This window comes from Rissa tridactyla, chromosome 5 (assembly GCF_028500815.1).
Source record: "Rissa tridactyla isolate bRisTri1 chromosome 5, bRisTri1.patW.cur.20221130, whole genome shotgun sequence".
Classification (NCBI taxonomy): Eukaryota; Metazoa; Chordata; class Aves; order Charadriiformes; family Laridae; genus Rissa; species Rissa tridactyla.
The window spans coordinates 42,296,846-42,317,355 of NC_071470.1; the positions used below are offsets into that span (position 1 = coordinate 42,296,846).

Consider the following 20,510-nt stretch of genomic DNA (forward strand, 5'->3'; position numbering starts at 1 on the left):
CAAGTGGAAAATAAAACTTTAAATATGTTTGACAATTTGGCAGTTTAATACCCCCTGTTGAAAACTAAGAAGCAAAAATGCATAAAGTAACTTCTCTTTCACAATTACAGATTAAGGCATCTGTAAATCTGATTTAAGTAGTAGGGACGCCAGAATTTACCCAGACTTTGGGGAAAGGATAACAAAATTTGAGGAACAAGGTACTGAAATCCTCTCAGTCATGTAGAAGGACAGCAATAATTTATTACAGTGTCATATCAGTAACGAGTTCCTTTTCTCACAAGATATCATGAGTTTGCTCTTAAACGTTCCTACAAAATGTTATCAAATATTGAAGACAAGTTTATAGATCTTAGAATATCAAAAACCCCTGAATCTTAGTTGCTTAACTAATGCAGCAGAGTTAGGGATCCAGGTTTCTGCTGAGAAGCAGACAGCTTTCCTTAGGAGCCTCATTTTTCACCAGTAAATTTCTGTAAGGCTTAGTTCGAGAAGAGAAAAACTACTTCTCCACGTGCTTAAAGTGCAAAGATAGTTGTTTAAGTCCAAGGACGGAAAACAGATCTAACATTTTAATTCTGGTGGAGCCACCAGGCTGGCTGCAAGTTCGAGTAAATGTCATAAATTATTACAGTAACTCGTTAATATTTATGAGCTGCTGTTCACAGAAAGCATTCTTAAGTCCTTCTAGGTTTTCAGTTGTGTTACAGGATAAATCGTGATTGAAGTTATACATGGGGAGATTATTCCAAGTCAGTCTAACCTCACTCGGTCGGTGTTGTATGTGAGTGACTCGTTCTCTTTCTTCCAAAATATCTGAGGAGATGGCTCCCCCGAGATTCGACACTCCAGTCGCACTGGGAATCCCTCAGTCACACCTGTGTTTTGTAGCTTCTCTATAAACACAGGTGCTTTGTGTACTTCCTTAGCTGTGAAAATAAAGATTGCAGTCATGTTGACACTAGTCTGTGAAAATGTAGCCTTTCTTTCAGCAACATGCCGAAAACCAATAATGAAAAAATATAAGTGGCAGGAAACTGAAGTGTTGTCTTCATTAATCACAAAGTCCAATCCTGGTTCATCTGAAGAAACCAGTCATATCAGTATTCTAATAGGGAAGAAGTGAGCGCTAATAGAGCCGAGTGGTTTCCCCCACCTCCCCAAAAGAATTGAAATGTTGAGCACGAAGACTCGATAAACTGGCTGCACAATGCTTGTTAAACAGTGCTGCTTCATACGCCATAAAAGGATGGGCTTTTAATTATAGAAGGAACTGCTCTACAGAAGGTTGGAATGGCATTAATCTAATACGCTGGGAAACACACCAGTCACGTCATACTAGCTGCCCGTTGCTGCATCTGGGTCTGCACAAATTGCCATTAAAAGCCCCAGTCAAGGAAATATAGTCAGGTTTGTGGCCTCAACTGTGGCAAAAGCCCTCTTTTCTGAACTATGTGCACAGAGGTTACTTTCCAGTCAACCTGTGCCACAACATGACATAAACGTACCATCTATAACTATACGGTAGTTCTGTTACTGCTGGGTTTCCTTTTCTTACCCCCCGCCCCTCAGCCATCTCACTTGGTGGCACTTACTCATGTTATCCGTACAGTGCTCAGTGTGGAAGCTTAGCGTGGAGATGCGAGATGTTACCTGCAACGATGAGCTCCAGGCTGAATGTGTTTTCCCCAGCTCGATTGCTGGCAACACACGTGTAGATTCCAGCATCTCTGGCTGTGACTGGTTCTATGATCAAGGAGTGCACGCCATTCTCACGCACCAACATTTTGTGAGAACTATCGGGGCGAATTGGTCTTCCATTAAGTTGCCAGCTTAAGTCTGGAGTCGGTAATCCACTAACCTTAAGTGTAAACACAACAATGGGAAATTGTCTTAGCCATACAAAACACTGGAGGAGTCCTGACTTGTTACTTCAGAGAAGTTTGGTTTTGTTTGCTGCTGCAGGTGTACTACAAGATTTAAAGATGTAATTCTGTCCTCAATTACACATTGACTCAGTTGTATTAATTTACTTACTTTCTGGCCAACTCCCTGAATTCCGTGATGTCTTATAGGCGTGACTGAAAAAAGATCAGTGTTCAGATACGCTAGAAGCTAAATAATAATACATTGCAAAACAAAAGGCAGGGTGACACCTTTTGTCTTTTTTTTTTTTATTGTTTGCTCTTCACATGGAATGAGAAGATACTCCTTTCTAGATTAACTTCTACTGGAAAACCTGCAGACAAAATGATGTTAGCTGACTAATTATTGAACACTAAGTTCCATTCCACTTAGGTGTAACCTAGCGACAGCACCGCCTGCACTGGGTAATGCTTGGTCTGTGTGAACAAGTCTTGTGCTTTTGAAAGCCGTGCCTTTTGCTCTGGGTACTGCTTGAAAACAAATAGCTTCTCCCAAATATATCAGCATAAAGTAAACGGAAGTCATCCAAGCCTTAATTAATTCTGTTAGGCAAAGTCATAAATCAAGACTGTATTGTTTGAAACTTTAATGGGGGATCGAAACTCAAGTAGGAAAAGGACTTAAACTGGAGAACACACTGTCTTTGTGGTGTGTGCTGCTGCCCTCCACACCCCAGCATAGCTGAATTCTGAAACTCACCTTATTGGGAGCTGCAAGATTTGCCTGAAGCACTTTCATTGGAGGGGAGGCAAACTTTTATTGGCCATAAGCAGTGAGATTAATTAACTTATTAACAGTCACTGAAGCTGCCGATAGGTAAAAATAGCTTTAAAAATAAACTAACTTGTTTTTTGAGTTAGCTGATGTTTGCGTGATACTTGCCTTGCAGTCCATTCTGCAGAGTTTTCCTTCTTGAACGGTCAGGTCTCCAGGAGCCTGCAGAAAATGAGGCCGGAAGAATCTTTCCTGAATTGGTTCATTTTCATCACCACTGTCCCTTGATCGAGATCGTGGTCTTAAAATAACATGAAATAAAGGTAAATTATTTTTTTTTCCTCTGCTAAATCAGAAGAAGCAAAATCACTTATAAGACTGCTTTGAAGTTTAAGTCACTTCTTTGACCTTTACCATAATCGCTCCGTATTTACACACATACACGGGTAGCGTTTGGCTCAGACCGAGTCAGTTATGACACTGTAGTTAGTAATTACTTTCATCTAATTCACATGTTGCGGCAAAATATGATCTAGAAAACAATCTTGCTACAGAATAATTGCTTGTAATAATAATTTCTTTATACATGGTAGTATTTTTGTTTAGAGTTAGTCTTTAAATCACTGAAATAGAAATAAAGGTCGTAGGCCCTAGCACATAGCTTCAGTTCCCCATTTCTAGTGTCCCGTGTGTTTAATCCCTTCACTGTTGCTGATTACACCAGAAGGTGCATATACTGTTCGTTAACTACGTTTACTTTTCAGAAAATAACAGCAGCTAAAAGCTAACTCATCTCAGCTGAGAAGAGACTTTTCCCATCAGGCTTATTTTTCATCTTCTCTTGTTCTGCACTACTGAAGACCACGCAGAAGGTGCTGTGGATATTCTTCCACATTTAACAGAGTTTTTGTCTGAGAGATTCCTGAACATTTTCAAGGCACCGAATTGTGGTGTCAAAACAATGAGAATTTCATTCGCGAGCAATAGGAAGAAAAACTTTGGTCGTTAAATTGTTCTTCATAAAGGTATTATAAAAAGTTTACTAAGAAATAAAAAGAAGGAAAAATAACTCCTGTCCCCAGAAACAGTATGAATCACCTTGAGCTTACACAATATCATTTAATCCATTTTCAGCACTGGCTGTTCTTGCCTGTTAATTTAATCTATTGAATCTTATTTCTAAGCGGTTTCTTGTTTAACTGGATTTTTTTTCTAATTGAAATTTGCATTATTCCGTTTGTGTGATTTAGTAATCAAGGACAAATTAATCGAATCGAAACATTAATGGAAACAAAATTTTAGATCAGTTTTTGTCCTTGCCTGATAAGTTCCAGTGGATTCCGTTGTGGAGCCAGCTGCTGCCTGCAGTGACGTGCTGTTGCAGTGAAGGGGAGCTATTCAAATAGCCTCCAAGGTAACTTTATCAGTGACACCATACAGTGAAATTTTCTTTTCTGAATTCCATTTTCTGTTAACTTTTGTTTCTGTTTTAGCCAGTGTCTGCAGTATCCATGCTGCAGTATGTGCGGCTATGCTCCATTTTCTACTGCCCAGGGGCATTTCTTTAGGTTAAAATAATTAATAACCAAAAAAAAAAAGCTTAACCCCCCCAGCAATTTGGAAATTTGGAAAACAAGATGCTGTACTACTGTATGGAAGAGAAGCACTCTAGCTGCACACTGTGGTCCATTGAGGTTAAGTTTAATTAGGTTTGCTTGAATTTGGTTTACTTTGTACTTCTGTGTTGTTGCCCGTCTCTCTATTATTGCTCTGTTTGCATTGACCAGTCATCACTTTTGCTACAGTATTATCTGCCATAAATAGATAAATTTTGACTTTTTAATGATGATCACAGGCTTCCCACAGCTATAACTAAAGGCAAACGGGGGGCAGGGGGGAAATCTAGCCCATGCTGCTTATTAAGGTAGGAATGGAGACTGAAATGGGGAACACAGACGGACATCTTTGCACACGCGAAATGCTTATGTACCTCTTCAGGGGCCCAAGGCCAGGTCTTAAGCACTTAGTGTTTTTGCCACTTGAACATGCGTAAAGCTACTTCAGTAGCTCGCAGTGGCATTACAGCCCACAAGCAATGCTGTGCTCTAGCGGGCGCGTTCCTAACCAGTTTTGCAGACATCTGTGCCTCATATGCATGTAGCTGGGACAGAAGATGCGTAGTAATCAAGAACAACTCTACTCGTATCTTTTGGTAATTAGTTCTGCAATCCCAACTAGAAACGATGGTATCTAGTTCAGCGAGTGCTACACAGTGTAAGCAACCCATGCAAAATCTGCCTTTGTAGTAGTTACATCCTGTTTCCTGTTTAGATACTGCTGATAAGATGCCCATAAAGCACAAGTAACTAGTGCCTCTTCATGTCTTGCAAGGCCGTACCGCAGAAGTGTGAAAGGCCTTCTGAAAGCCACCATCTCACTGATGCAGCTGCATAAAAAAGCAGCACTGGCCAAAACTGGGGGAAAAAAATTTACACCAAATGAAATGGAAAACAAAAAGGTTAGGAGTTTGTGACCTTTTTTTTTTTTTTCTGCTAGTACATTCTTGAATCATGAAAACTAAATTTTCAAATTACACATTTGAAAGGAAACCTAAATCGGCATGGTCTTTTGTTGAGAGTCAGAAATGAATAATGCATTTCTTTTTACCTCTTTGTAAATTTACCTCTAAAATTGCAGACTACTTTTAAGCCTTTACCTTGAGAGGTGAAACTAGGCTTATTTTGTGGTTTTAAAGAAATAATGAAATGAGTAGAGCCAAGTACTTCAGATGTCTAGGAACGGCAAATTGCCATAGACTGGCATGACCTCGGATTAGTTGTGGGTTCTGCAGAGTTGTGATGTGGGCATCAAATTGCAAAGATTAGTTTCAGCAACACTGACATCATGAGCTAAATGTGTCCACGGGAGACTCCATGGGCTGGTGTGGCGCAACCCACTAGGGATTTCAGCGAGCAAGAAGCTGGGGAAGACTTTATGACTGATCATATGATAATCATCACTAATTTGGGCTAAAGGAGATTAAGTTCAAATTAATCCTCTAATTGAGAGCAGGGGAAATAGGAATATTTCTTTTTTTAAACCTTCCTTAAATCTCATGCATTTTAAGATTATTTATTTGGGGCTCTGGCTGGAGCGCACACAAGACAGCTTAGATGCTACAGTGTTGAGCACCATGTCATCCAAGGGACTGAGCCCAAGCTGTCTATACATCAGACAATTCAAAAGTTGTCCCCCCTCCAAAGTAATGCTAAGAAGGCAATGTTTACAAGCTAAGCAAATATCAGAAAAATACATTAAAAATGAAATAACAACTACAAAGAGTGTTTTAAAATGGCCGTGATGTAGTGAAGATGACAAAAAACAGAGTTCTGCCAGAAGACATTCTGTAAGAGATTAAAAATACTTCAGGAAAAGCCTGTCAACAGTGTAACAAGTCATAAAGTTCATTAAGCTAATAATTACACTTGTAAAAAAAAAAAACAAAAAAAGGTTTTGTTGCACTCAAGCGAAAAAGCTTATAGAAATAATACTGTAATGCCACAGGAGTATTACTTGTCAAAACTATATGCAATACATGTGACAAGTCTCTTAGTAGATGTGGCACATATAATATTGTGGTATGTTCCATTGGAAAAGCCGACGGTGGGAGTCTGTCGTAGGAAGGTTTTATGTGGCGGCATTCCAGCAGTCTCTGGGAGAATGGGACAATGGGAGTGGTGGGAAATGTCACTGAACAGAAACAGTATCGTGCTGAATCCTCAGCAGAAACAGCCCTTCCGTTAGTAAAGGTATCAGGATGAGCCCTTCACGTACGGTAATTTTAGAAGAAATAAGAATCCCCAGTAATTGCCCTGGTTTTAATTAAACTGCTATATGAAAATATCTTATTTATAATTCATTACTCTACTGGCCACCAACCAAAACACAGTGGCTGCTTGAGCGGTTGTCTCAATTGGAAAATAAAATAGCAGCCGTAAACAGCCTCGGCCTTCGATTGTATTTGGAGCGATTGAAAGATGAGACTCCCCCATTCGTACCCAAGGGTTCTGCCCGTCGCAGAGACACACGCACACATTTTATCCTTCAGCAAGATGCCGAAGTGTCAGCTGCTCGCTGCTCTCTTACCCATACCTACCTTCCTTTCTCCCGCCCCCGTTTTTAAAGATGTTCCCCCCTTTCTCACCCTGCGTGCACTGACTGATTCAGCTGAAACCTGACTCTTGATGGCAGTTTCTCCCTTCAGGGATTAACAGAGATCTTTCATTTTTACCCATTATCTGCAGGTGCCAAGTGCCTCATTTACCGCACGCCAGATGGACCCAGCTTTTGTGGGCTGTTCCCAGAGAGCAGCGATAGCAGGGTATTCCCCCTCCGTGAGCAGCCTGAGCTTTGGACTTAACAGGCCTAAACATGAAGCCTTAGGGGGGATCTGGGGGGGGATGCCTCAGTGAGAACTGGTGGGAATGGTGGGAAAAGCTCTCAGGACTGTGGGAAGCCCAATTTGTTCCATGCAGGAATAAGGCTGATAAGATCTTTTAAACAACCAACCTCGCTTCCTAATGCTTCCTCGTTATCAGAGCGGGTAAGGGAGTCTGTTTTGCGGGCAGCAATTTTACATTACATCCTACTACCACTACTAATGTTAGAGGAATCATTTCTTTATTGCACATTGACTGTATTTAGTTACACCTATTCTACATATTGGGCAATACTGGGATTCTGTGGCCATTGTGACCATTAAGCAAAACACATGCCCCATCACAGCAGAATCCGGAACCGGAGCCCTCATTCCCTTGAAAGCGATTCTGTCTGGGTAAGCAAAATGAATTTTTTTGTATCATTGAAAGCTGTCTAAGCTATGCTAAATAGCCTCATAAATGCTTTAAGTAATGAAAATGAAGTAATTGAAGGGAAAATGCCCTTATATGGTCCAAAACCATAAACCAAAGCTTCATATGTGAATAATAGTAAACTCACCAAAGATAAGTTTAATACTGAACTATTTCTAATGTAAATCTAATAAACTTATTTGGCATGCAGCTATTTCTGCTGTTTCTTTAAATGAATACCTATTAAAAGCTGCAGGAAGTCAAGGTTCCTGGTAGATTTCTAGTCAGGTGAGATGTTTTAAAAAAACATCTAAGTGACAAGGTCCTTCCTTTGAGACAAGGAGTAATTAGTGAACATCGCCGAGAAAGGAGAAGGAGACAGGCAAAATTAAACATACTTAAAAAGCGTGTCATTTCAGAGGTTGCTTATACTTCGGAGCGCGCAAGCTGTGCAGAAATTTTTAGACAGCAGAGGTCACATTTCTTCCCAAATGCCAGACCTTTAGCTTACACTCTTCACATTCTTTATCTTATCATCATAATTTTGCAAAACACTTACTATTAAAAGGAAAAAAAAAAAAAAGAAAAAGCAAAGCATCGAGTACCTTCTGATATGAGGCTGACCAGAGGGTGACCAAGGACTGCGGCCTCTTTGATTTACGGCTTGAACCATCAGCCTCCCCGTGCAGCTTATTCTGCCCTGTTAGGATGATGGAGAGAAGGAACATTAAAATACTTAGAGCCTGCAATATTAATAGATGTTCAACCTGATCGCTTCTTTTTTGCCCACCTGTTAGAAAGTCTGTAATACAACCTCTTCTTTCACTAAGTCATTGAAAACCATTTGTCAAGATACCTTCTGATACCAGGCTGTTTTATCAGCTTCCAACCTAACACAGAGCAGACTGAAGTAATTGTGTCTGTAACACACAGTCATGGTTAAAATGGTCCACCTGAAAGTTTTTCTTTAAAAAGTAAAATTATTAGTACCACTGGCAATTAAGTCCTTAAAACAGTATATGGACTAAGTTATTGTGGGTGGGAGGTTTCTCTGTGTATGGCAAGTGGACAGAAAGAGGAGACAACTAGTTGAAGATCAGTCCCTCTTCAAAATGGCACTTGGAAAGTGTTGGAGACTAACAACAGAGCTGCTGCCTCTAAAGTGGATTGATCCCCTTGATCTGGTGCAGCCACAGCTCAAAAAAAAAAATCCATGACTGTAAAAACCAAAAGAATTGTACAAGTACTGAAAGGGTCGTCTCTGAGGAGCGAGCCTGGTTTGGGGGTGGGAGTGGCAGCGGAGCACACACCTGCACTGCTGGGCATTGGCGAGAGGTCAGTCCTCTCGGCTTATCTTCAGTGAATGATAAAGCTTTAAATAAAACATCGTCTCTGTTGTATTTAATCCCCATTTTTTGTTTTACTTTGTTTCTTATGTCAGAATAAACTCTTTTGGTTTCTAAAAGACAGATTGTCCAGCGCAAGCACTAGAGGCAACAATCTTGGGATGGGGCAGCCTGAAGGCAGAACTGCTGACACCTGGGGCTCTGCAGAGCTCACCATGCAAGGGGTAAAAGCGTTTGGTGGTATTAATAAATATACACAATAGATACAAGTAAAAAGCTATATATAAACACAATACTGTAGCATAAGATTATATACTTTTACATAACAACGTGATTTTAATAACTTTTTAAAAAACTATAGTTTTCATTAGCTCTTTGATGAATGTATAGAAGATGTACACCTGCCCCTCTGCCCCCTGGCCGGGCAGCAGTAAGGCAGCAGCCACACCAGCGTCGCAGTGTGGCCCAGGTCTAAGCTGTGCGCTCCGCACTCAAGTCTGTTGGCATAAAAGTGACAAATATTTTTGTCACAGTAATTCAGGGGTTGCAAATAGCTGTTTATTAACAACTGGTCAAAGTCCATCGAAAAGCACTTTCACTGGGATCACAAGCAGCCTTCTAATGGCAATGACCTCTCTGCTACTGCTGGACCGTTAGAAATGAAGTCTCTGTCCCACTTTTATTCCCATGACCCACTTAGTCCACGAGAAAAATACTTGAGTTAAAATAAGCCATTGTGCACAACCTGCAGCCCTTTCTTAAACAAAAGCTTTTTTAGTGTTACATCGGGAACACATACATTTCTAGTTTGGGCACCACTGCATATTCATCTTTTTCTGGCAGGTGATGAATTCACGCATTTTGGGATAATTTCTGCGTATCTCAATACGTGAAGGCATCACAAATGGAAACACAAAGGACAGTAAGGAGTTCGGATAGGGAAGAACAAGCAGGAAGCCAAAAATTGGGAAAAGTCATGGGCTGAATGGGAAGAGAGCGACGAGTGGGAAGTAATTAATGAGAAGATGTCCTAGAAAATAAGGGATAATCCAGACTGAGGACTGGGTGCACGGTGCAAAGAAGTGCAGAGAACTGGATAAAAGGCAAGAAGGTGAAAGCAAGGACTCGACTGGAGCCCATACAGCTCCTGGAAAGAGACGAGTTAAGGGACATAGCCTGTACCTAAAGGCCTACAGCAGGCAAGGTTCTGTGTTTCTCTAGGCCTGGGGTCAGCTTGCTCTGGATTAAATTCTATGGCAAATTTTACTGCAAACCCCAGCGGTGCGCTAGAAGCTTAATTCCAGATCACTGCGCTTCACATGGCAGGCAACGGCGGGGGCTGTATTAACTACTGCGGAGCATTTCCAAGGTGTGTCAGCAAGTCACTTTACATGCATAAATCCTGCAGTATTAGTCCAGATTGTGAGATGGCTTAAGCTGGCAGAGCTTTAACGAACTGAATCCTTTGCTTTAATAAAATCAATTTCTATCAGCTAAGAACACGACTTTTTGCTTTGTAGTTTGGTGGTTACAATAGCAATGATTAAAACACAGTGAGTGCCTAGCAAATATCTACCAGTCCATCAGAGTACTGCTGCAGGCTCCCTTATAGTTACATATTTCGCTTTTCTTAAGGAAAGGTTGCCAAATTTGTCTAAGTTTGTGATAGCTTTGAGATGTGGACAACTTTCCATTAGAATTGAGGAAGCCATGCCAAAGTTATTTCCACTCAGGATGACTTAAAAGAATTGGAATCCAGATCTTTGAGTGTGAAAGGCTAGTACATTAAGTCACAGCCCTTCTTTGCCTCCATTGTACTGTTAAACACAAAGTAAAAGCAAGCAAATAGTGGAAGAGATAAGTATGTTTGCCTGGGAATTACACTGTGCAGAAAGAATAGAATGGGCTCGGTGAAACAGACAGATGTTTTGTTTAGGGGAGCCAGAGGAGGATGCTTCTGGTTGGTCTCCAAAGAGGGGAGAAAAGCACAGAGCCAGAATTTTATCATTTAACAAGACTGCTTTTTCGATCCCCAAACTAGGAACAACACAAACCCAGCTTATTTTAGTACATCTGAAAACCCACCAACAAACCAGTGTCATCAATGACCAGAACTGATAACCTAGGTCACTGCTGCGTCATTGAAAGAGCATTATCCAGAATAACAAATGCTAAAAAGTAGGCCCTAAATATTCAGGACAGAGTACAGAGCCCAAACTCAAAGGCGGTTTATTCAGCAAGGTCTCTAAGACTTTGGATCACGTAGTAACGCTACACAGGGGACCTCTGGACATGCACTAACGCAACACTTACAGGAAGATGAACAGGATTTGCTCCCTACCTTGAGCATGCATGTGTTTATTAATCATTTTTACACTTGCTGTGAATTTCCACGATTTAAACGGTCCCAAGTGTTATAACACAATGGTCATCTATGTGTAAAATCTCCCAGCTTGAAGAATCCCCTCGGCCTTATGCTATTTCTTTATTATATCTTTATTTCTGTTATTTGTATATGCAGAAATAATATTTAAGCTACCTAGATTTACGCGGTGCGGTTTGTAGAACCTAACCTAACGCTGCTGTAGGGGCGTGTGTACAATCCCATACATTCCCCGGCACGCTGCAATAAGAGCAGGATGGACAGTTAAAGAGCAAGGCAAAACCGGCAGCGTCATGCTCGGTAACCTAGCAACATTCATAACAGAGCACAACACTCCTCTTTAGATTAAACCCTGTCTCAGCCATACACTTTGTTATTTTACAGTGTGATTCTACTTGCAGGCCTGGTCTTGGCAAGACATTTGGTACTACAGAGGAAAATAATTCGTTACACCCCTGAAGTTATGTTGCTGCCTTGGTTTCTCACGTGCAAATCTTTCCCCCTCCACTCGCTGTGCTGTAGGGAAAGTGGATTGAAAACGTTACTTCAATAGGATGCGTGAGCTGTAAGTTTAGCTGTGCCCAACGCTGTAGTGGGTGTCTGTTGTGTATCTCAGCCCTCGTATTGGGTCTGCGAAGAACAAATAACATTACAAAACCAGTAACACTCCAGGTTTCAAAACAACATTGTTTAAGACTTTGGGATCAACACAGGAGACACCCCCTACATAAGTACTCCAATTTTTTGCCTTACAGAATTGCAATGGCTGCCTAATGTAAACGCGTTGCGGTGCGATATACTCCCACTCATTTCAAAAAGTTGGCCTCGGTCAGTGAGTAGTGTCAACAGAAGAAAAATGAAATCGCTGGATTGGGTTACTTCTGCTGGTAAACTGGATTTTTTTCCTCCCTCTAGAGTATGTTTGCTATCCATGCTCAGTTAGGATACTGCGATGTTATCAGCTGAAACAAATGGGGGAAGAGTGATTAAAAAGCAACACTCCTCCCCTCTGAAACCTCAAGCCATAGGAAAAAACCTGCTGTTGAGTTGCTAATCTCTTGGAGATAGAAAGGTCCCACCCTACTGATGCAAGATGAAAACAGAAATCTAGCTTACACACTTTATGGTGACTTCATCATTTAATTAAATCATGCATACGTAAGATGAGATAGTTTTCTGAAGATTTATGTCCAGAAGCGTGTTTGCTCTGGGGCCAAACCTTCATTTACCTGTGGGTTAGCAGCCATAATAGTGTAATTCCCATCATCATCCAGGGTGGAGGCTGCCGTATGCAGGGAGCAAGTTCCATCAGGTTCTCTTTGAATTCGGTAGTGATCGCTTCGTTTAGAAATTTGCTTCCCATCTTTAAACCAATAAATCTGCAGGAAAAAACAAGGCACGGCTGGTAAGAGGTGGGTGCTCATTGTCATCGTCTCTCAATTAACAGCGCTAACGAATCTTAACTGCTGAAAACCTCTCTGGTAGGCATGAAAAGGAAAGCGGTTTGATCAACTAGTGAAAAAGTGAACCACTCACTAAAAGGCAAGTTACAGATTAGCAATCGCTCAAAGAGAAAGACAGCAGCATGAACATTCAGCAAAGGAATGCACAGGTGCCTTAGGGCTGTCCCCATCCCTAGCAGAGAACAGCAGCTGAACATTTCAAGAACTGAAAATAAATGTCATTACAAAGAAAAGTTCTATTTCAGAGAAGATTACTAATTTTAAATTTTTATTTCACTTAAATCCGAAGAAGTTGGAGAAAAAAAACACTACTGCTCTCTTTTCAGAAAATAAAAGCGTAAACCGAAGCAATTACAGGAATAATTAGTCCACTGATGAATAAAATAGAAGTAATGATCTCACTGTTGCAATACTAGTTTGGTCTCGTAGCCATTACGCTGACTGGACTGGCGTAAAAAGCCAGAAGGGGGTTCAGCCGCTCCGGCTGGCCATGAGCGGCTCAGGACGTGACGGGGCCAGCCCAGCGTAACTGCCTGGCCGAAACCAACAGCGTCCCCCCGGTGTGGCAGGCATCGGCAGAAATGGGCGGCTTTACAAAGCAATAGGAAATAGTTCAAAGCAAGTCAGCACATCGATAGGCTTTAATAATTGTCCGCCAACACCAGTGTAGTTCCAAGCCCTACAGAACAGTTACAGTATCTATCAAGCAGAGGTCTTTTCCATTACTTTTGATACGTAATTTTATTCTCTGGCTGACCCAAGACCTACTTTTTAGTGAGCCAAAAAAAATGATGTATGCAGAATAATATCTTATAGTAATCCATAAATTACACAAAAAAACCATGTATGAGTTTTTAATGCCTCAAACTTGAGGTGAAAAGAAATCAAATATTTTGACCTAGCTTTGTGGTTGTTTTTTTTTGCTATATTTTAAAAATAATATAAACCCCCAAACTGAAATCTGCTGGAATCAAAAGAAAAATGTGGTATATGCATGAAAACACACACAGGAATCCAAGAAAACTTTTATATTAGGAAGGCTGCAGTCAGCTCCCCAAACCAATATTTGAATAGAACATTATTTACTTGTCATTTCTGAAGCGTGTATTACTCCGTAAGGTCAGTGGTGGTCAGCATTTCTTAAGTCACTTGTGCAGATACCTACATGATTTTTACAAAGTTACCTCGTACAAAGCAGAACAACCGTATTTGTCCTGGCCACGTGACTGCTCGGACTATTTTGCCTGAGGAAAACCCACACATTTTCCTCAGCCTGAGTCTTAAAGTGGGAATTTAGGTCTTACAGTGAGGAAAGGGTGCCGGCTTTCCAGTAAAAATGAAGTGACAAAGCAAAGCACAGCACAATTCCTGATGGAGTTTAACATGCCAGGTTCTTCATACGTGCCAACATTTCAAAGCTCTAAATTTTGTTCACTTGGGGAGAGAACTTAAGGATATACCTTTAAATTTCACAAAAAGACAATGGAGAATGTTTTGGAGGGAACGAGTGGAAATTCCCCTTAAAAATTAATTACCATGTATGGTTTTTATATTAACAAGCATTATGTGTAACTAGAAATGATTTCATTTCCTCAATAGCTGGTTATACTCGTTTCCCATTTTGTCTGTCAGCAGCCTTGCAGAGACGCTGTGGTGCTAACAAAAGATTTAGTCATGTCTTCTCATCTGCTGACAGAGCACTTACTGGAGATGCAAAAGATATTTGATCACTTATATGCACATGCTAATGGAAGCCGGTAACAACATAGCTGCAAAAAATGAGTTTTAACTTGCAGGCTTTACGTGTGTCATAACGTTGCTTGGAAATCTACTGCATTAAGTAGCAACTATTTAATGAAATGCACTTATCAGAAATATCAGGAGACATGCCAGGAATTATTACATGGAAATACATGCAAATATTAACTGAACCAGCTATCCAAACATCATGCATATGTTGTCCAATACTTGTTTCCACTAAGTTTAAAAGCATTGGCATCACTGGGTTTTACTTATGACTAGTAAATTCTTAATATTACCTTTATCTGACATGGAGTTAATAAGTAAAACACTACTGCTGCTGGAGACAATGGCCCTTGCAGTGAAGTATTTTCTTTCTAGAATACCTTTTAATAAATGTAACATTAAACTACGTAAGCACTGAACGCTGCATCTGGATTGCTTTTATTTGCACCAGATTTTCAGAAACCAATGTGTAATGACTAGAAATACAATGGAATACACAGTACAAAAGCGTTTTTGATCTTGGACAGCACAGGCATTTTTAATCACTAAGAATTATATTCAGCCATGTGAAGTGCGAGCAGTACGAGCTTTATGCAACATTCGTGTCTCAATTAACCTTTTGTATGGCGTTGTCCTAATTCTGAAGAGAAACATCTCTTAAAAAGAGTATTCCACAATCCCTCCTGTATCACCGCAGGTTCTCATTTTAGTGAGAAAACAGTTTTACGTTACACCGAAGGCTATAACAAAAGTAGACTCAGATTTAAAAAGTCGTATTTATGAAGACAGATTTTGCACATCAGTGTTCAATTTACATGGCATGTTCAGGGGAAAAAATAATCAAGCCAATAACCCCGCTTAGAAAAATCCCTTGTAATGAATGCCAGATTTCAGAAACGCTACAGTCCTTCCCAAAGCCATTCCTTGGCAGAGCTGACAGAATACTTAGAAGGGAGGAGCTTCAAGTTAGTAAATTATTTCCAGCTTTTCATTTGCCAAAGTAAAGAATTTATTCAGGGGCAACACTTCCAGCTTCGACAAATGACAGCAGAAGGGCAGCCCTCAGCCATCGAGCATTTCAAAACTGCTATCTTGGCGTGCTCTGGCAGATGAGGGGAAGATACAGCCTCTGACATCTGCAAAGCCCAGCTAACAAGTAGCCATCCAACAGGACTGAAATTGGTTCCATCCCAAGCAATTTAGCAAATCGCACAAAGCGTCTGCAAGTGAATGGAATAAAGGGTCATAGTCCCAGGTGCGAGCGCAAATTGCTTCGTAATGTGCATGCTGCAATGCTGCAGAAAACCAGAACATCGTATCTGAATCAGAGTGCCTTCACATCAGCTGCTCCTTTGCAATGCCATGCTTTAGGGGAAGTACTAACAATGTGGTTTCTTGGCTGTGCAATCCCTAACGCCAGAACAAGGAGAGTGAGGGAAAGGAGACATCCTCTTTCATCTGTCTTAAATCAGATTAAGATGACTGTGAAACTACACCTTAATTGAAAACTGTGAAAATTAGGGAATGGTTAAATTGACTAAGGCTGACTCATAATAGGTGATCCAGCAACTTAGTCATAAGCCTCAGGCAAAAAGAGTACCTCTCCAGCACACTGCACCTCTAAAACACCAAGGTCTTCCACCCTTCTTCAGCACAACAGCCTCTTCCGTATGGTCAGCTCAAAAGTAGTGCTGGACATCAAAGGTTTGGGTTCAGACTGGGCTAATCTCAGTGCGCTTCAGTTTGAAGCGGGAATGCTTTTTTGATATGAGTATACTGATCAGCCCCGCTTACTTTGCAGTGGTTCACATCATGTTGTGGTCTTGGAGCACAGAACTGGATTCCTTTCAGATGAAACTAAGCCAGAAAATGTGCTCCAAGAACACATCTAATGTGCTGCATCTGCTCCAGTCTGTGGGACGAGATTAGAGCTAGCCTGAAGTAAAACCTCCTGACATGTATGCAGGGATGGATATCTGGTTCCATAGATTTGCTTCTTCTGGTCTGCACTACTTGCTAACGTAGACATAGGTCTAGTTCTCTGTTGTTCCTTCTCTGCTGCCTGCCAAAGTCCTTTTTTCTTTTTACAGCTTGTGCAGTATCATACACCTATATCACTGGACGTGTAAAGTAATTTGCATTTCTCTCTGTTCAAAATCCTAAATACCTGTAAAACTTACACTAGATAAGAGATTTGGATGTAGGTGCTGCCGTGAAGTTATTATCTAAGAGAAAAGGCATCTTTGATCTTGTCTAAGGAGAAAAGAGCCCCTATCCACAAGAGGTCACTGTGAGAACTGCAAGGACCTCACAGGGAAGACACTGGCTTTGGCAAGGAAGTTGAAGAAGCTGCTGCTGTTGCCTGCTGCATAATGAGTCAGTTGATTGCCAAGCAATTTTTGAAATGGTTAAACACAACTTACCAAAGGAAGGCATTCTTCCAGACTACTGACATCACACAACTGGTACTTTTACATTTGCTAAAAGGAAATGCTTCCCAAGCCCAACCCTCCCGCAGAAGCTCATCATTAAAACCTCACCATCATGTCTGATCTTGCTGTTGGGATATATGGGAGCTTATGGTACTTTATGATGCCTTCCTGTAACCTTCAGTAAAATTTATTCTTGTTAGGGTGTGTAGATCTAAACTCTGCACCGCTGAAGAATGCAGAGATACTACACTGGCTTCCGAACCAGAAGCAGCATATTTCTGCATTAGCATGTTGCTGAGCCTGAGCTAATTACCCATATTAACCTGATGAGGTTGCTTTTGGGACGACTGTGCCAGGTCATACGGGGTTTTCTAGCATTGCACTGCATTCTGTGGTACAGATGTACCCTGGAGGTAACTCTGAAAAATCATGGAAGTACTACTTCTAGGTAAAATAATTGAGATGAAGTCTCAGGAAGGAGTAACTAAGAGCCAAAACCTCATAGAAGGATTTTTGCCTAGTATAAATCTAAATAATTCCATTCATCTCATAAGAGATTTGACAGTTTATACCAGATGGGAGTCTTTCTTTTCAAGAGAGAATGTCTGCTGTTGCTGTAAGATACAGCCCATAGGGGCTGACTACAAGGTACCGATATAGAACTCTTTAGAGTGTTTCTAGAAACATTTACCCTCTTTTCTTACCTTTGGCTTTGGATTTCCTGCCACTTTGCATGTAAATGTGACTGGCATTCCCTCAAAGATTTTGTAATGCTTCAGCTTTATCTCAAAATATGGTGACATACTGTTATCAATAGGTTCATCTCCATGTTGCACCTCGTCATCTGATTCTTCCACAGGAGATCTCTCCAGCCTGTATTCAATCTCACTGATCAATCTTTGCTCAAAACTGGAGACTTTATACTCCTGTCAAACAAGAAAGGTACATATTAGTGTCCAGCTTCAACGCATTGCTCAGCAAGATGTTTTCCTAATGTTGTTTGTTTTTTTTTTTAATTCTACTGATCTTTGACAATCCATTAAGGTTTTCCATATAAAAGTAAACTGTATCTTGTTGAAGAAAACCACTATAATCCATGCCTCCAATAACTTCCCTATGAAACAATGAAGACATCTGGTATGTGGCAAAAATTCTATTTCATGTTATCTTAAGGTCTAATTTATAAGGGGAAGGAAAGTCATTGGTTGCTTTCTTTCAATTTTTTAAAAAAGCCTATAAGAATAAAACTATTCTGAAGCAGTTCATAAAGACAAAAGAAACACTAATATTTCCTTGAGGGTACAGGCAGATTTAAGGTGGGTTTTGTTTCCAGATGGCCAGAAGACCATATGGTTCACATCTGCTATTTGCATGGAACTGCACCGGAGGCTGCACCAGAAGGCTAAAATGATTTTGTTTACAGTTGCCTGTAAAAATGATAAAGAAAAAAATAAAAAGTGGAAATGGCAACACTGGCAGTCCATGATAGTTGCCTCCTTTTACTCCTGTTGCCATGGTCCCCTCTGTCTGACCAAAAGTATCACTTTTTTCTTAAAAAAAATATTGTCATAAGAGTATTCAAGATATAGAAAGAAGAGTGGAAAGTTTCATCCAGTGTAAAACACTACAGCTTGTTTAAATTTGCTATTCAGATACTGGGAAACGTTACTGTGACATACAGAGTTACTTTCTTGACCTGTTCACTCTATCTACTTTGCAGTACAAAAGTCCTGCTTTGAATCTCAGCGATAACAAAGATAATGCCAGAAGGTAAGAAAGCTCAGAAGCAGAAAAAAAACCAAAACAACTATTAGCCAATGCTCTTCTCAGTCAGCAGAAATTCAGGCGCTCTTTCAAAGGACCTTTGGCCACTCTCTCTGACCCTTGTTTTATTTAAGATAGAACACGTCTCGTACAAAGCCTCCTTTCACGTGCCCATCCTCTACCATTGATTCTAGTCTGGGAACAGTAAAAAAAATGAAAGAAGAGAGAAATACCTTTTTAAACTGCAGATATTTTTAAATTTTCTTTGTTCCCTGAAAGTTTATCATAAAAGTAAAGCATGAAGTACACATGGTATATATAAAGAGCAGCTGATTTGGATGCAAGGCAGTTAGTATCAGCACATGTTAACGTTACAGCAGAAAGACGCTGGAGCACACCATTACTGTGGTTAAGCTGCCTGCACTCAGACAATTAGGCTTATAGAATAACCTTAATGCCTCAAAGGGAGTGCAGCCCAAATCTGACCTCTTGTTATTAACCAAGAACAGTAGAAGGGAAAGGGCAAAGATGACAGAGAAAATAAATCAACAGACAAAAAAGCAAGAGAGAAAAAGGCGAAAACGGTAACCTTTTGAATATCCACAGGACTCACTACAGAAGCACCAACAGAGCGAGCTTCCTGCAAGGGTAGAAAAAGAGATCACGAGGCAGAAAGAAGACCAAGAGACATCCATGGCAGTTTCTCAGAGTTTTCATCAGGAGAACATACTTGATGTGGTAACATAAGCAAACGAATGCTACACATTTCCTAACAGCAACTCTGGCATCTGAACAACGGAGAGCGTGTACCTGGCCTTTCAAGCAGACTTTCTGTTGTGTTTTTGGTCTGCATCCAAGAAGTACAGATTACACACACAAAGAGAAGATAGTTTCAGGATAGTAGATGTATTTTTTCCTTGAGAGACTTAAAGGTCAGGACAGAATAGGATAAACGGAAGAGTTTAAAGCAGAGAGCAGACATTTGAGAACTCTCAGCCTTATTCAGTATGGAAAAACTGAGCAATAGGCATGTGATCCTCCAGTTTACTTCACTGATATATAACGTATGACTTCTGTAATCAAAACCGTCCTATCTTGTGTATATTTATTGTCATATTTAGGATTATTTAAAGGGAATCACAGCCTGTGAAAAAAAAATGGGAAGAAATTTTTTATTTTCCTATGAAACTGTAGAGTTATGTGGCACCTGTATAGAAGGCTCCTCTTCTGGTTCCTGTATATTGAAGACAGTTGCAGCACTGTCTGCTCCCAGCAATCGACGAGCCATTTTCTCCTCGTATGTTAATCTCTGAAAAAAAAAATAAATAAAAGGGGGATGAGGAGGAAGGAAAAGAAGAAAAGTTCTTATTTGTCATTAAGAACTACAAGGCAGTGAGACAGCAAGCAATGCTTTCAGTAAAGTTAATGAAAGAGAGCAGCAATAAGTTTCTAACAGAAATTTTCTACTGCAGTTTGTAATGCATTTTTTTTGCATTACAAGTGGCTCTTCTGGCTTAAGGACCCTTGCCCTGACTCTGCCATTTGTTTCCATCCTCTTGCCAGGAACTTGGGCAGGAATGAGCAATAGGAACTGCTTAAATCAGCATGGCCATCAAAAAAGTGCATGTCAAATCATCCCAAATCTTACTCCTACTCGTTCTGCTCAATTTTTACATTAGAACCACACGGCAGAAAATTCTGCCAAAAATGCTAAGGAGAAACTACATTACTTGATTATTTTGTCAAAAATATGACAGCTTTATAGAAAAATATATTCTTTAAGGTTTTTATTTCTTTTGGAAATTAAGGAGACAGCTTATAAAGGACAATTTACACTCAGAAGGTAAAGCAAGTTAAAAGAAAACCTTACGTGTACAATTTAATTA

The 20,510-nt window shown here is 40.3% G+C and overlaps 1 protein-coding gene across 13 annotated transcripts in view; it reads right to left on the reverse strand.

The window, feature by feature from the left end:
- The window catches only part of PALLD (palladin, cytoskeletal associated protein), a 198,083-nt gene that overhangs the window by 3,216 nt on the left and 174,357 nt on the right, over positions 1–20,510 (reverse strand). For 11 of the 13 annotated variants that reach the window (XM_054201817.1, XM_054201819.1, XM_054201821.1 and 8 more), the window contains 8 exons: positions 19,832–19,933; positions 19,214–19,264; positions 17,565–17,786; positions 12,449–12,598; positions 8,096–8,190; positions 2,809–2,941; positions 1,654–1,861; positions 764–929 (listed from right to left, as the gene is read on the reverse strand). In XM_054201817.1, coding sequence (XP_054057792.1) covers positions 764–929; positions 1,654–1,861; positions 2,809–2,941; positions 8,096–8,190; positions 12,449–12,598; positions 17,565–17,786; positions 19,214–19,264; positions 19,832–19,933 — 1,127 coding nt within the window. The remainder of the gene's footprint in view (positions 1–763; positions 930–1,653; positions 1,862–2,808; positions 2,942–8,095; positions 8,191–12,448; positions 12,599–17,564; positions 17,787–19,213; positions 19,265–19,831; positions 19,934–20,510) is intronic. The other 2 variants (XM_054201825.1, XM_054201820.1) reach the window with 1 other exon arrangement.